General features: G+C 35.9%; 1 protein-coding gene and 1 long non-coding RNA gene across 3 annotated transcripts in view; one reads left to right on the top strand and one right to left on the bottom strand.

Annotated features, from left to right (window-relative positions):
• Positions 1 to 16,087, top strand: part of LOC143239816 (uncharacterized) — a 71,595-nt gene that overhangs the window by 21,002 nt on the left and 34,506 nt on the right. Inside the window, exon 2 of the long non-coding RNA XR_013021393.1 lies at positions 3,681 to 3,985. This is a non-coding gene — a long non-coding RNA (uncharacterized LOC143239816). The remainder of the gene's footprint in view (positions 1 to 3,680; positions 3,986 to 16,087) is intronic.
• Positions 14,159 to 16,087, bottom strand: part of LOC143239161 (claudin domain-containing protein 1-like) — a 31,419-nt gene continuing 29,490 nt past the window's right edge. The window contains exons 5-6 of one of the 2 annotated variants that reach the window (XM_076480017.1): positions 15,265 to 15,470; positions 14,159 to 14,261 (exon numbers count right to left, since the gene is read on the bottom strand). In XM_076480017.1, coding sequence (XP_076336132.1) covers positions 14,255 to 14,261; positions 15,265 to 15,470 — 213 coding nt within the window. In that variant the 3' untranslated portion in view covers positions 14,159 to 14,254. Of the gene's footprint in view, positions 15,471 to 16,087 lie in introns of both variants that reach the window. The other variant, XM_076480016.1, reaches the window with a different exon arrangement.

Raw genomic sequence — 16,087 nt, 5'->3', positions numbered from 1 at the left:
GGCCTAATTTAGATCTCTAAAGAAATACTAGATGGCAGAAGATGTTATTGTTGTTTTGAATTAAGCGTAAAGCTACACAATGAGCTATCTGTGCTCTGACCACCACGGGTATCGAAACCCGGATTTTAGCGTTGTAAGTTGTAACAATAAAATGTTAAAAATATAAGGTTAATTGTAATAACTGACTTAGAAAGTATTATTAGAAAACGTAGTTTATCTGTTATTTTAATTAATACCAGAAAGAGCATCTTTCAATTTTCACAGTAAAATATTTCACAGGTACTGGATTTCAGTGGAAGTGATAAAATTAAAAAAAGGCTTCACACTACGCCTGACAGAAAGAAATCCAGATTCACCTGTGATTTCTCATAAAGAATAGTGCAGAAGATATTTCGACTGGCTTGAATTGAAATTGTCAGTGGTAAATATAACTGACAGATAAGAGTTTAGATGTCATCATAGCAATCATGGCTGCTGCTATTCAATTACAAATATCTTAGCACAGTCTTCATTTTTATATGTATGAATAGTTAATTGGCAGCGTATTTATTTAGCTTGAGTTTATTTTAAAGGGCGATTACTGTACAACATATTATTTCTTGTAATTTTTTATTGTTGAGTCTTATCTTGTAGTTATTTTATTTCCATAATTATGTGCTGTAATAGGACCTTCTGCATTACAGAGGTTTTATTCTAATGCGCAACTTTTATTTTTACACAAAAGTTTATTTTATGCGTGGTTTCGATTTGAGGTAAACAAAAGGTGTATTTCAGTATATTTATTATGAAGGATTTCGTTTTTCATTTCAACTGATTATGTTTTATGTCAAAGTAAAAAGGCTACACTCTTTCTGTGTTGGGGTTTAGTTGTGTCATCGGGTATTACTATTTCAGGCCAGGTTGTTGGCGTTTGACTCGTAGTCTGAGGGTCGCGGTTTCGCATCCCCGTCACAGCAAAAATGCTCTCCCATTCAACTGTGGGGACGGTATAATATGACAATCAATCCCACTATCCATTGGTAAAAGAGTTGGCGGTGGGTGATGATAACTAGGTTCCTTCTCTCTAGTCTTAAACTGCTAAATTAGGGACAGTTAGTGCCAATAGCACTCGTGTAGCTTTGCGCGAAATTCAAAAACAAACAAACAGTTACCATTTTAAAATGTTAATTTGTGTAAAGATTGTGTAAATGTTTTTCCTATTTTTACTTTTTTGGAGGTAACAATTTCTTTTATTTATATTTACTTTTTATTAAAAGGTATTTCGTGTTTATACTAAGAACTGATTAATAATAAAATGATTCAGTATGCTTTACCTAAGGAATTACTGATTTTAAAATATGTTAAACTCCTGAAGTGTGGAAATATAATAAATGTTTTCAACAATTTTACTTAAAAAATAATACTTTTAAAAAAAATTCATAATTCATGTTTTTCATAACTTACCAGATGGAAAACAGTGTTGCTCAGTTGAGATATGAACTTTCATTTTCGTTAACAGCGCTGCATGGCCATGTGGTTAGGGGTATTCACTCGTAATCTGAAATTCGCGGGTTCAAATCCCCTTCAAACCAAACACGTTTGCCCTAAAGTCGTAAAGGCGTTATAATACAGCGGTCAATCCCTATATTTATTGGTGAAAGAGTAGCCCAGGAGTTGGCGGTGGGAGGTAATGATAAACTGGATAATAATTGCGAGTGGACTCACTCTTGATCTTCAAAGCCCTTTGACCTGCTGATATTCCAGAAAATCATTAGAACTTTACGGTATGAGAATAATATTTCCTTCAATGTTTGTATCAAATTTCCTTTTCTTGTGGCTACGAAAATTAAGAGACATCTTTTTGTTGACTGAGAAGGCATCAGTGGTATACCAAACATTGCAAATGTTAAGAGAGAGCGATCGATTTATGTGGTGATGATATTGTAAGACAAAAAAAAAAAAATCGATGGTTTTGTGTAAACATGAAACCTATTTTCAAGGTCTTTTCTACTTAGCTTTTATCGTGGCTGGTTCTACACACTGTCAGTTCCAGAGAAGAAAAGCTAATCGTTTCTAGTAGAAGTGACCGACTACTCGTCTACCCAGGTATACACTTGTTATTGCCGTGTTTTTAACAAAGAATCTTTTCACTTTTTTTTTTATTTATTTCTCAGTTAGCTTAAAATTTGACTGAATTTTCATGTTCAGACTGTTATAATATTTTTTGTTATTATCAGGATTTTTATATGCTTATGGGAAAATTAGTTTATCTGAGGTTACCACACACTGACAAGAAGTCTTTTGGACACAAAATTAGCTTTTGCAACAATTAAAAATATTTGTTTATAATTCAGAAGACAAAAATATAATATTTACGGTAAATTACAACAAAATCCAAATATTTAGAATATTTTTACTACCAAAAGCTCAGTTATAAATATCTTAGCAGAATCTTCCTGCACGGAAGTTATGTAAATTAATGATTAATGAAAGATTATCTTAGGACGTGAAAAGTTGCTTTCCTTATATGTACAAAACAAACAAAAAACGCCCACAAAAACTGCAAAACATAAAATGTGAAACCACAAATGTTTGTGTATCTCAGCTTAAAGTTAACAAAACATCATGCCAAATTTGGTGAAGGCCCATCAACAGGGGGCGAAGTAGTGGTAAAAACATGAAAACGCCCATAAAATCGTCAGAAGACAAAATACAAAATTGAAAATGTACGCATCTCTCCATGGACCTAATTGACTTCCATACCAGCTTTGGTAAAGATCCAACCACACTCTATGAACTAATTACATGACCTACACCACACAATAATATTATATCTATATGTGTCTAAATAACTGCACAATAAAGACACTCAAAAAGAAAAGAAAATATTACATTTTATCCAACGTAACGAAGTATATCTGAACGCTAACAAATAACTGTTGTCATAAAGTTGAAGATTGTTTGTTTGTTTTTTAATTTTGCCGAAAGCTACACGAGCGCTATCTGCGCTAGCCGTCCATAATTTAGCAGTGTACGACTAGAAAAAAGGCAGTTAGTCATTACCACTCACCACCAACTCTTGGAATACTCTTTTACCAACTAATAGTGGGTTTGACCGTAAATTATAACGCCCCCACGGCTGAAAGGGCAAGCCTGTTTGGTAAGATGGGGATTCGAATCCGCGAACTTCAGATTACGAGTCGAGTGCCTTAAGCACCTGGCCATGCCGAGCCGAAAGTTGAAAAAGCTGTATTAATGATTGGTACATTTGTCATTATTAAAGGTGAATTTTCAACAAATTTAATAATTGCCTTAGAAACCGTACTTTGGTTAGGTATAATTCCTGTGTGGTTGCCAATTTTTAAACACTTTAGTTTTTGAGTAAAAAATGAAACAAAATATGCGGGTCCTCGAACTTAAGCTCCTCTCGGTCGTTCGGCTATTTCCGTGACGTTCTACAACTATGACGTAATAGTTGCCAAACACGCTTCGTTTCGCGCTGACCATTTTGTTCTTTTCAGTGCTAGTGTTTTATGTAAATCTATCGGTGCTTTTTTCCGATTACATACTTTGTGAGACTATTTTTTGTCTTGATATTGCTGCTTTATGTTTGTTTTATGATAACATGGTTTATTGCGTTGTTTATGTTTGTAAAAAACGGTTCGGCATTGGGCAAAAGCTTCTTTTCGTTTCCGTGCAAGGAGAAGGAACCGGCAAGGTGGCGACAGTTGGTGCGGATGGTCAATAGGAAGAACTGGATTCCTTCACACCATGCAAAGCTTTGTCAAGGTCACTTTGAACACTCATGTTTTGTGTCGGATCTCACTGTTTTGGATTACGTGGGTTTCAAGCCAGGCAGGTTGAGACTGAAAAAACATCTGCAGTAGACAGAATCGTCCCCACCATCTTTCCTCGTGTTGATCTGAGGACTGATCTCAGCCTGCAACGTACAGGTTCCACCCCTCTGAAGCCATCCCTTGCAATCACGAAAAGAACAAACTTAAAGGTATGTGTGCAGTATGAATCGATAAACAATAACTGGTATAATATAATAATTTAAAAAGTACAAGTTTTTGAAGAATGTAACAAGATATACACATTTCACATTCAGGAGCGTGTTTTGCATTTGTGGCACCTGAAAGTCAGTGAAACCTTGATTTTCTAGTCTAGACAAGTGGACAAATCTATCCCAAACAGAGTATATTCCAAGTTTAAAAACTGGTAGATCATTCTGTAAATGTTCTTGTATCATTTTTAAATATGGAAAAGTTTGAAGAATACCATTTTTCAAATTTAACATTTCAAGATAAATTGAAATAAGACTATGTCTTGAACATGTTGAAGCAATCAAATACATGTTATGTATTTAAAAAAACAAAAACATTGTAGACTTGTAAACAATCAAATATAAACTCCATAACATATTTCCATAACTTATCATAATAAAAATTAATCTTAACACAGTATTTTGGCATTGTCATATTAAATGTAAATCTCATAAACCTCATAAAGCATGTTGTTTTAACATATAATCTTATTTCTTCAGTATCACTCACAGTTCCGCTACTCTCGCTAGTGGAACTGTCCTCATCACTAGAACTTGTCAGATCTGTGTCAAAAGTAACTGTTCTAGGTTCGTTCAGAGTAGGTTCGAATTGATATGGTGCTACTCGACAATGTTCAGAACATAAAGTCAAAACAGACTCCACCTCTGTTTCTCTGTATGCACTGGCCATGTTTATTTACATTCAACGCTCTGGCGTTTGCAGTTTGTTTGGCAACTATTACTTCACAGTACTTTTCCTAGCGGCAAACGTAAAAACTAAAACGTTCGGATTGCCGCTCGGAAAGGGCTCTTTCTGCACCAAGTTCTATGTTTCATTTATTAGCACATATGTTTTATAAAAAATGTGAACCTGCAAAATTAATCAGTGTGAGTAGTTCTTTGGACTGCAAAGTTTTCATTTTTCTGTAAAATTCACCTTTAAAATGCTTACTGAATAGGATTAAATGAAAATTGTTAAACAGTGTTGTTCTCAGCCTGTGGGTGGTTTATACACTTAAGGACTGTTCGGCACGGCCAGGTGGCTAAGGCACTTGACTAGTAGTCTGAGGGTTGCAGGTTCGAATTCCCGTCAAACCAAACATGCTCGACCGTGGGGCGTTATAATGTGACGGTCAATCCCACTATTCGTTGGTAAAAGAGTAGCCCAAGAATTGGCGGTGAGTAGTGATGACTAGCTGACTTCCCTCTAGTTTTACATTGCTGAATTAGGGATGGCTAGCGCAGATAGCCCTCGAGTAGCTTTGTGCGAAATTCAAGACAAACAAACAAAATCAGCTTCAGCTATCTGACAATCAGTGTTTGTGAAGTGTATCCGTGTGGAAAGAGGTTGAGAACTAGTAGTTTAACAGACCCTTTTTTACATTATATAAAACTAAAATTGATAAATATTCAAGAAGAAAATGGCGCAGATAGCCTAATTGCTTTGCGCAAATAAAAGCCAAACAATCAACCAGCCAGCCATGAAGAAAATTTTATGGTAAAGTGTTATAATCTTCATTTTTGATGTTTTACTTCATGCATTAGTTAGTAGGGGGCGCAAAAATATAATATCAGCTAAATTCGTAAAATTAGTCCTGGAATACGCAGAAAGTTCACCAAAATTATGACGCCAAGAATCTAGTAACTGTTAGAATCAAGTACTTGTTAGACAGGGGCAATCATTGTATATACAAGTAATCAGTGAACTGCTGAAGAAGAAATTAGTGACGTATTCAAGTGTTTGAATGTCATGTAGTTGTTGACTGAGATAAGACTGATCAACTAGTTTTCTGGTGAGAGTTAGTACTTATGTAAGATAATCAGTGAGCTAGTTAGCATTTGTTATGAATGAAGAAAATTTTACTTAAATGTTATTTGTGTGTTAGGCCTACGGTAGTTTCATACCTGGCCCGGCATGGCCAAGCGTGTTAAGGCGTGCGTCTCGTAATCTGAGGGTCGCGGGTTCGCATCCCGTTCGCGCCAAACATGCTCGCCCTTTCAGCCGTGGGGGCGTTATAATGTAACGGTAAATCCCACTATTCGTTGGCAAAAGAGTAGTCCAAGAGTTGGCGGTGGGTGGTGATGAGTAGCTGCCTTCCCTCTAGTCTTACACTGCTAAATTAGGGACGGCTAGCACCGATAGCCCTCGAGTAGCTTTGTGCGAAATTCAAAAACAAACAAAAAACAGTTTCATACCGTAGTTTATGTCGGAAAATTTTCTTGTGTGAACTTATTTAGGCCTAGAACTTGAGTCAAAGTGAACGTAGCCTGTAGTAAGCGTTAAGCGCCATACCCGTTTTCGTTTTTCCCAGAACCAGTGAACAATACATATAGTCATATTTTCCTTTAAACATTTTATGCCATTAAGAAGTTCTTACTAACAAGTTTAATATGAAACTAAATTCTCCAAAGGATAAAAATATTTTCTCTACTGGTTGATTTAGTTTAGCATTTGACACGGTCTGACTAGAGATAAACAAATTAAAAACTTGCACAAAAAACATATATAAACATTTTCCAAGTAGTGACGTCAAAGTAATAATATGCACAATTTGTATCTTAACAAATGTCGGTTTATTTGACAGATAAACAAACATCGCGAATATACAAAATAATATTTTGGTATTTGTAAGTCAATGCATTTTCTTACTCTAGCTTTCGTTTTCGTTACGAATTTCACCTTAGGTAAAAATACAAATAAATGTTTGAAATAAAGAAGACAGAGAGCGTCTTTTTTGATGTACTGAAATTCAACAGTGTAAGAAGAAGGATTTGTTTTCGCAATACTAACTTCAAATTTTCGATTAAAACTATATTTTATAGTCAGCTTATTGATTATCGCCATTTTTTGTTTTGTTTTTATAACTCAAAATTATTTCCAAAGTAACTGAATCAGTTTTTTTCGAGTTTACCTTTTTTTCTATTTATTAATATTATTATTTTTGAAGTTTGGTTTGTTTTTGAATTTCGCACAAAGCTACTCGAGGGCTATCTGTGCTACCCGTCCCTAATTTAGCAGTGTAAGACTAGAGGAAAGGCAGCTAGTCATCACCACCCACCGCCAACTCTTGGGCTAATCTTTTGCCAACGAATAGTGGGATTTACCGTTACATTATAACGCCCCCACGGCTGAAAGGGTGTGCATATTTTAGTGGGACAGGAATTCGAATTTGTGACCCTCAGATTGCATTCAGTCAGTAGAGATTAAATTCTACAATGGAAATTACAGTATCTCACACCTAGTAAACTTAATGTGGGACTTACCGCACATTACAACGCCCTCACAGCTGAAACGGCGAATGTGACGCGTACCTTAGATTGTGAGTCGAATGCTTTACCTACCTGGCCATGCCAGGCCTGTAATAAACTTGAGTATTGACGGTTATCTATCTCTCGATTTTCTGAACTCTTTGAAGAAATTAGTGAACATTACGTAAACTTTGTTTGACATGTTTCTGTGAGATAAGTGTTTCCTGGCACAATTTATTATCGTGGAGTTGTGACATTTAACCTTATTTAGTGTATGGTTAAACAGGATTCTAAAATTACGTGTTTTTTTTTTAAGTGTATGTTGTAACAATCACAGCAGAGGAGACCAAAATTTCTGGCTATAGAATGTAGTAGTCATGCAGACACTACACTAATGTTTCTACTTTGGGAGTTGATACATTTTAGGACATGATGGAGGTGAGCTGAAGTAATTTCGTGTATTACCATTCTGAAACTCAAGCCTGTTGAATAGGAACATTTTACTGCCTACAAATTCAATTATGAACATGGCGAACTTGAATTGGATGCGTTATTAAGTATTCTTGGATTTCATTGGCAGAAATAATTGAGACGGAACTCGTTATTCAAATCACTCCTTCTGCATGCAAGTAACACTCGAAATTCTTAATTCCAAAAATACTTCCTTTTTTTTACCGCTGAACAATGGAACCTTAGTCATAGTAGGGTTAGGAATTTCAATGGACTGCACCTGCCTGTCGAGTGAAAAGAGGAGGACGTTTCGGCTTATCTATTCTATTATATTTTCAGTTAAGATGTTTGTATTGCTTATAACCAGAATGAGTTTTTAATTTCATGCGATGAGAGCTTGTTTTAGTGTTTAGAATCTGTTCATTATATTTACGAATATTCTTGGACTAACTTGATCTTAACGTCAAGAGACCTGTAACTAACAGCTAACTTACATTATACAGTATGTGTATATATAAGAAAGCAACACAAACTTTTATGAAACAAATTACATCAAAGTAAGGATAGTGTACATTTTACACAGCATATCCAAATTACATCAAAGTAAGAATAGTGAACATTTTACACAACATATCCAAATTACATCAAAGTAAGGATAGTGAACATTTTACACAACATATCCAAATTACATCAAAGTAAGGATAGTGAACATTTTACACAACATATCCAAATTACATTAAAGTAAGGATAGTGAACATTTTACACAACATATCCAAACTTTAGGTGAAATATAATTAAACGTCATTTTACGGTGAGAAAAAAAACGAACTCACAAATCAATTATCCAAAACTGAGTTAGAAATCTGGGCCCGGCATGGCCAGGTGGGTTATGGCGTTAGACTCGTAATACTGTCCCCCTTGACCAAAGTGACGTCATTTGGCAGAAGGTTTGGTTTGAATTTCGCGCAAAGCTATAGCAGGGCTATCTGCGCTAGCTGTCCATAATTTAGCAGTGTAAGACTAGAGGGAAGGCAGCTAGTCATCACCACCTACCGCCAACTCTTGGGCTACTTTTTTACCAACGAATAGTGGGATTGACCGTCACATTATAACGGCGCCACTGCTAGGAGGGCGAACATGTTTGATGTGACAGGGATTCGAGCCCGTGACCCTCGGATTACGAGTCGAATGCCTTAGCCACCTGGCCATGCCGAGCTTGGCAGAAGGTAACACAAGCACTGTACAGCATAACGCTGTTGGAAAAGAACTAAATATATCGATGAGTAAAACCAATTAAAGGAACGAGCCAAGTGCTGTGAAAGTTGTAATATTCGTTTGCACGTGAAGGCAGCACTTACGAGCAGATAGCTGGTTTAGTAGAAATAGGTTACATTTGTGGAAATGTTGGACTGCAACGGCTGTCCGAAACAAACGTTTTTACCGCAAGCACTGTATCAACGGTATTTTCAAGAAAACGCATTGATCTGGCACTGACTAACCAATGAAGCACGTGCTTGAAGTAGTTTGAGCCGTGGTTTATTAGAAACAACAAAGATGATACGAATAATGCTACTGCCGAATTACGATACTGTAAAAAATGCCAGACCAAATGACAAGATTTCAAGACAGGTTGCTGTGTGTGTTTGAAGTTCAGCATGAAGCTGCGCAATAGGCTATCTGTCCTTTCCCTATCAGGGATATCCAAATCCGGTGTGTAAGTACACAGACATATCGCTCTACCACTGGGAGGAGGGTGTGAAAAGTAGACCTACACATGCAGTTACAGGATGTTTATCATGTTTAAACTGTTTATATCTTCATCAAGACCAGGAAACTGGAAGATTAATCAGTGTCCAAAGCATTGATTCCGACAATTACTGATTGCATCAAACCGGAGAAGGAATATGACTGTCCACCTGTTTCGAGGGAAAATGTTGCCCAGTGATATGAACATTCCTTTCAATCATGGATTGTTCACAACAAAGTTATCAGTAGGCAAATTCAATAACGTGTGAATTGTTTATACGCGGAAAGTAACTGGAAACAAAGTATTGAAAGGGTAAGATGGCATTATTGGACTAATTCTTTGAGTGGACACTTTAGCCAAGTGGTTTTCATCGAAACCTTTTACGTCATAGTACTCAGTGACAATGTCTGAGCGACCTCTGTAAAAAAATCGAAGGTTCTTCTAAAGTGTATCACTGACACTAAAGCTGAACCCAAACGAATAGTGGGATTAATTGATCCCATCAATGATCTCAATGAGTGTGAAAACCCCAGCTATTATGCATGATAGGACATTTATTGATCTGTCTGATTTGGAGAAGATTCTTGGCCAACTCGTTATCTTTGCTTCGAATGTACGTGCTTCTAAAGACGATGAAGATCGTACTTTGACCTGCTAAGATAAAGGAACAGAGATAGTTGACAAGGTTGGAACTGAACATTTGATAGCGGTAAATAAATGTAGCTAAACATCCCAGAAGCAATGTTTTGATCAACTTCCGATAAGTAATCTAAAATCTATGACTAACGTGCAAAACATGGTACAAATAAAGAGAAAAAATAATCAGTGATGTCGAGAAAACCCACTTGTAGAGAAATATACATGCATCGTGAACCTGACGACCGAAGAAGGTCGAAACGTTGTTCGCTCCTCTACGTAAAATATTTTCTCAATCCAAACGAGCCGTTTTTACATATATAAAGAGAAAAAATCTTACAATTCAGTGGGAACGTTATGTTCCAAGGACTCCTTCCGGTAAATGCGTATGAGAAAGCGTCACTAGAAGAAATATTTTCATTTGAAAACACACCAATATGTGTTCTGAAATTGATACAACATTGTCTAGTGAGAAGCCGGACTTCATGGAGACGCTTGAAGAACTGCTGGAAATGAAAATTACGTTCACTTAATGTACAGACTGTAGGATTGGTGATGGCATGGCAACTATGCAGATGCTCATGGTACCAAAACATAGAACCTTCTTTAGATACAGCAAGATCTTTTTGGAAGTCTGTCTTATTGAAGGCTCGAAGCATTTTAACGGTGTCAGAAATATATAATGTTCCATAAGTACCTATAAAACAGCAAAAAAGACAAGAGAATGGGGATACATATTCAAGATAAAATAGACGTACGAGTTCCTAAAGACTTGAAAGAATTTTTATCCAGGGTGAGGCTTAACAAATAATTTTTGGTTGGGTAATACACCGACTTCATCAGACAGAATGTGAGTACAAAACTGTATTATGAAATATTGTATATCGCTGGTAGACATCGTCAGATACCTAGAGCTGTTACATTGGATTCGTGTAGTAAGATACATTGTTTATATTCCAACTATAAAGAAGCAAACAATTAGATTACCTGCTACAGATACTACAGTATCTTATAACGCTTAAAACAGGATTTCAATACCCAGGGTAAATACAGCACAAGTTATCGACCGTATAGCTCCCGTCACACCAAACATGCTCATTCTTCCAGTCGTAGGGGCGTTATAATGTGACGGTCTATCCTACTATTCGTTGGTAAAAGAGTAGCCCAAGAATCGGCGGTGGATGGTGATGACTAGCTGCCTTCCTTCTGGTCTTATACTATTAAATAAGGGACAGCTAGAGCAACTAGTTCTCGTGTAGCTTTGAGCGATAATTCAAAACAAACAAATCATATAGCTTTATGCTTAAAAATAAAGATAACAACCTGTAGTCATAAACAGTCCAGATAGTGATGTTTTAATGTTGTCTTTTTTACCACGACAGGCAAACAACAATAACAAAACCGTGAGAAGGATTTAATTTTTGCAGAAAAGTAACGTCCCAAATTGGGATCTTTAGGGACGTTGTTATCCTCCGTCCCGCTCGTGATAATCTGTTAGAATTGTAATCGATTTGAAATTTAATTATTGAAAATAGACATAGCTATTATTTTAAGGCGATTTTGATCACGAGATGGGGAAAAAGGTGTCCAGACAAAGACGAGAGAAAGGTTGTGACTTCGATGACGATGTCGAGAAGAAACAAGATAGATTTCAACAAACTTCCCTTTGTAATATGGGGAAATGAGAGGTCGTCGAGAAAACCCAATACGACGGAACTTGCGCATTTAAATATCCTTTTGGACTGGTTGGGTTTTGTATCAAATTTTGCACATAGCAACACGAGAGCTATCTATGCTAGCCGTCATTAATTTAGCAGTGAAGGGCGAGGTAGAGAGAAAGCTAACTAACGCCACCCTCCGCCAAATCTTGGGCTACTTTTTTTTTTTTTTACCAAGAAATGGGATTGACCATCAGTTATAACGCCTTAACAGCTGAAAGGACGAGTATTTTGTGTGGGGTTTGAATTCGAACCCGTAGATTACAAGTCCGGCGTCCTAACCACGTGATCGTGCCGGGCCCTCTTTTAGACTGTTCGAGTGGGAATTCACATATATTCATTTTAGTGGATAAATCTAAATGAGCAATTGTCAAAGAAACAACACAATATCATTCTGTCAGTATATTGTCCAATTGACTGTGACATATAAATTTTTTTTTTCTGTTAAAGGCAAGAAATCCGTGTTTAAATTAATGACACGAAAAGCTTTGTTTGTTTGAAATTTCGCACAAAGCTACACGAGGGCTATCTACGATAGCCGTCTCTAATTTAGCAGTGTAAGACTAAAGGGAAGACAGCTAGTCATCACCATCCACAGCCAATTCTTAGGATACTCTTTTATTAACGAATAGTGGGATTGACCGTCATATAACGCCCCAACGGTTGAAAGGGCGAACATGTTTGGTATCACGGGGATTGGAACTCGTGACCCTTATTTTATGAGTCCAACGTTTTAACCAACTGAATCTATTCTTAAACTACATAGATACCAACCCTAGTTTCCATATCGGTCAACCTGGATAACCATACACTGACATCTTTGGAGGACTTTATGGTAATAGTGAATGCACATCTTTCAACTAATTACGTTGTGACAAGACCACGAAATCACCAAATCAAGAATCTCCCATCGACACCAATGTCTCTATTACCCTCGCCTCCGGAGAGTATTGCAATCTGGTACGTTTCTGCGTGTATGTGTGCGCACGTATCTCGAAGACTAACAGATCGACGTATGCTAACATTTCACACAAGTCAGTACGAAATGCTCCTCTCAAAATTTGGTCCGGACTCTATATCATTTTTTTATAATGGGAAGAGAGGGTATTTGTTGTTCTTCAGTTAACAATTCTGTAAATTTCATGTACACGTTAAGGTTGAAAATCCTCAATGTACTACAAAAATGATTCGGATCGTTGATCATTCTGGGCCTAAGAGGGATTTTGCGAGCTTTCGAAAGTGAAATTTGAAGTTATCCAATATAAACGAATGCAGTCCTGAAAAGGAGCTGTGGGTCGAGGCTATGAAATTTCTCTGATTACTATTGTTTACACTGCAAGTGACGAGTGTTTCAATCTTAGATGTGACGAAGTGTGTTAACATCCACACACGAGTTTTCACCATATACAAAATTCGGTTATGAATTTCATAAAATAGTTGTCTAGAATACCTAGACGAAATAGTCTGCGACAACAATGGGGATAAAGTATAATGTACAAGAGCGTATATGTTTTTTAAATATATTGTATATACAAGCTTCATGCAATTCTGACGGTTCAACGTGTACACTCTTGTATCACTGTTAAACAGAGGTTTTTTTGTTGTTTGGAAGTTAAGCACAAAGCTACACAATGGGCTATCACCGCTCAACCCACCACAAGCACTGAAACTCGAATTCTAGTACATTAAGTCTGCAGACATACCGCTATGCCACTTGGTGGGCACTTAACAGACGTAGACAGCGATTCTGAAATATCTGGACTAAATGGTACAGATGTATATGCTACTATGGCGGATTTAAATTTGTCAAACTGTACTGTCAAACAATTTTAATTTCTCGACGTTTTCTCTCTTTTTTACCTTTCAAAACCATACTTAGAGGGTATATTACGTAGTTAGAGTGATGCAGCAGCATAAAACATGTTTCCTGCGAATTTTTATACTGTTTTTTAGTTAAGTTTTGTAACTTCTACAGTAAAGCATTTGTGAATTTTTGGCGGCCACTTTATATTTTTCTGTTGTTCTTCTAATGTTATTTTGACTTGATGCAGTTCGTTAACTACAAGTCATATGAAATATTCTGATAAACATATTTTGTTCTATTCTACAGAATACTACCTTCTTAATTAAGCCTATTACAGGTTCCATTTGCAGCAGTACCTGATAGGCTTTTGTTATTTCTTTATCATCATAGTTCGTCAAAGTTCACACAAGTCAAGCATTATGTTAAAGAAATATACATTTGGAGCTTTTATATTTATTTTTATGTGAAACACAGTAATTACATATAATTATGGGATAATATAATAAATTTTGACAACAGAGTAGCAGGTATGAAGTTTTGAATAGTTTATTACGGCAAACAAGAACATCAAAATACAGTATTATGAATATTTTTTTCTATTTGGACAGCATCACGATAAGCGCCATCTATCTTCTGAAACATGAAAAACAAATATTGAAACGCTTATTATTTGATCTGCTACTTCCAAGTAAAACACGTATCAAAAATAAGTAACGATATACACATCGCCAGATTTAGTATATTTATTTCTAAAATATCCTTTATTTTTTACTTTCAATTTTCAGTATTCTTAGATATTTTTGTTCGCAGTATATCATGTCGTAAATAAAAGTTTAGTGATTAAAAACATAACCCCATAATTATTTTAAAAAATACCTCATACAGGAAAGCAATATATTACTTCAAAGTTCCAAGAAAAGTTCTTCGAATAACCAAACAAGTCTGTTTTACTTACTAGCTTTCTATTTCATGTACAACATGTTATATTCGACAGTATTGTGACTTCAATTATGCGTACAAATTTATAACTACTCCGTTTGTTTCATGAAATGTTAATATAAACTCTTATTTCTCTGGAACAAAGTAAATTACAAATGTGAAATAACAAAATAGTTTACCCGTTTTTCCTGATCCCAAACTTTACTTCAAAAACATTATTGGTCCCTATAACAACAGTCTTACGTTTTTTCCAAATATTCTGAAGATTCCAATTTAAAAGTGCTTCCATAATTACGTAAACACATTTTAAATATCGCTAATAGTGCAAACAAACATTTTTAACACCTTTTTTTCACAACCCTTGTTGAGTACATTCCAAGATGTCTTTCACAGTACCTGTTACTAAACTTCTCCGACATCTTTAAAATGTGTTTGACAATTCTGACAATTACATATCAGAACTTCATTTACAGTTCTAACAATCACATTTGAAACTTCGTTCAGAATTTTAAAATACATTTCTAATTTTAAGACGCCCGCAGTTTCATTCAATACAGCAAGTGACCCATAAATCAATCTCGAGTCTCCAGATGACGCTGCGATCAGATCTGGAAGAACTTGCGATAAATTTGATTGTATGTTGTGTTATTATTAATACCCATATCCATATTGGTAATAAGGACCAGGATAGCCATACCCGTAGCCATAAAGCTGTCTTTTATCGGGATATACTGGCATCAAATAGTGCATGTATTTAGATTTCTCCTTTTTCTTTTCGTGACGTAAGCACTGGGCACCACACAGCAACAAAATAGAGGCAATAAGATTCAAACCCACACCTATCCATGATAGCAGGTACGACCAACCGTAGTAAAATTCAGTCACTCCTGGTTGTTTCAAAACCTGGAAAAGAAATTGAAATTAATGGAAGTGACAACCAACAAAAGGATCGTTCTGAATACGTGTACTGGAATGGCTACAGATATATTTTAATACTGCAGTTCACAAACGTTACACACAATGAAAGTAGTGGTTCGATTGCAAACGGGCGTTAGGCACAATCTGCTAATCATGACCACACTACTACTAATCCCGGTATATTTTTCTTCGGGAATTTAACACTATACATCTCGGTTGAACATCCACGGTAAGCATAGCGCAGATAACCAGTACTGAAAAGTCGAACCCTTATCGATAAAATTCAGAATATAATTTAAAATATTTATTTGGCTCTGAAACAATTCCATAGAGAAAGCTACAAAACATATGCAAAGGCACAAGACTCAAAAAATTTAATTGCTTAATAACAAGAAAAATTATATCTGAGCTATCCTTGCAGTATTCCTAAATTCGGGAAATTCAAAAGTAATATATAAAAAGTAATTCGTTAAGGTTAATTAGGCTTAGTAATTTAACATTATGAAGACTACAATTTCTCGGCCTTATCTTATTTATAATGCTCTTAACTTTGGTAAAATCCTGTTATGGCCACTTTGGATTCCATAAAATAAAGTCACATA

This window comes from Tachypleus tridentatus, chromosome 13 (genome assembly GCF_004210375.1).
Source record: "Tachypleus tridentatus isolate NWPU-2018 chromosome 13, ASM421037v1, whole genome shotgun sequence".
Taxonomy (NCBI): domain Eukaryota; kingdom Metazoa; phylum Arthropoda; class Merostomata; order Xiphosura; family Limulidae; genus Tachypleus; species Tachypleus tridentatus.
This window is presented reverse-complemented; position numbering and strand designations above follow the sequence as displayed.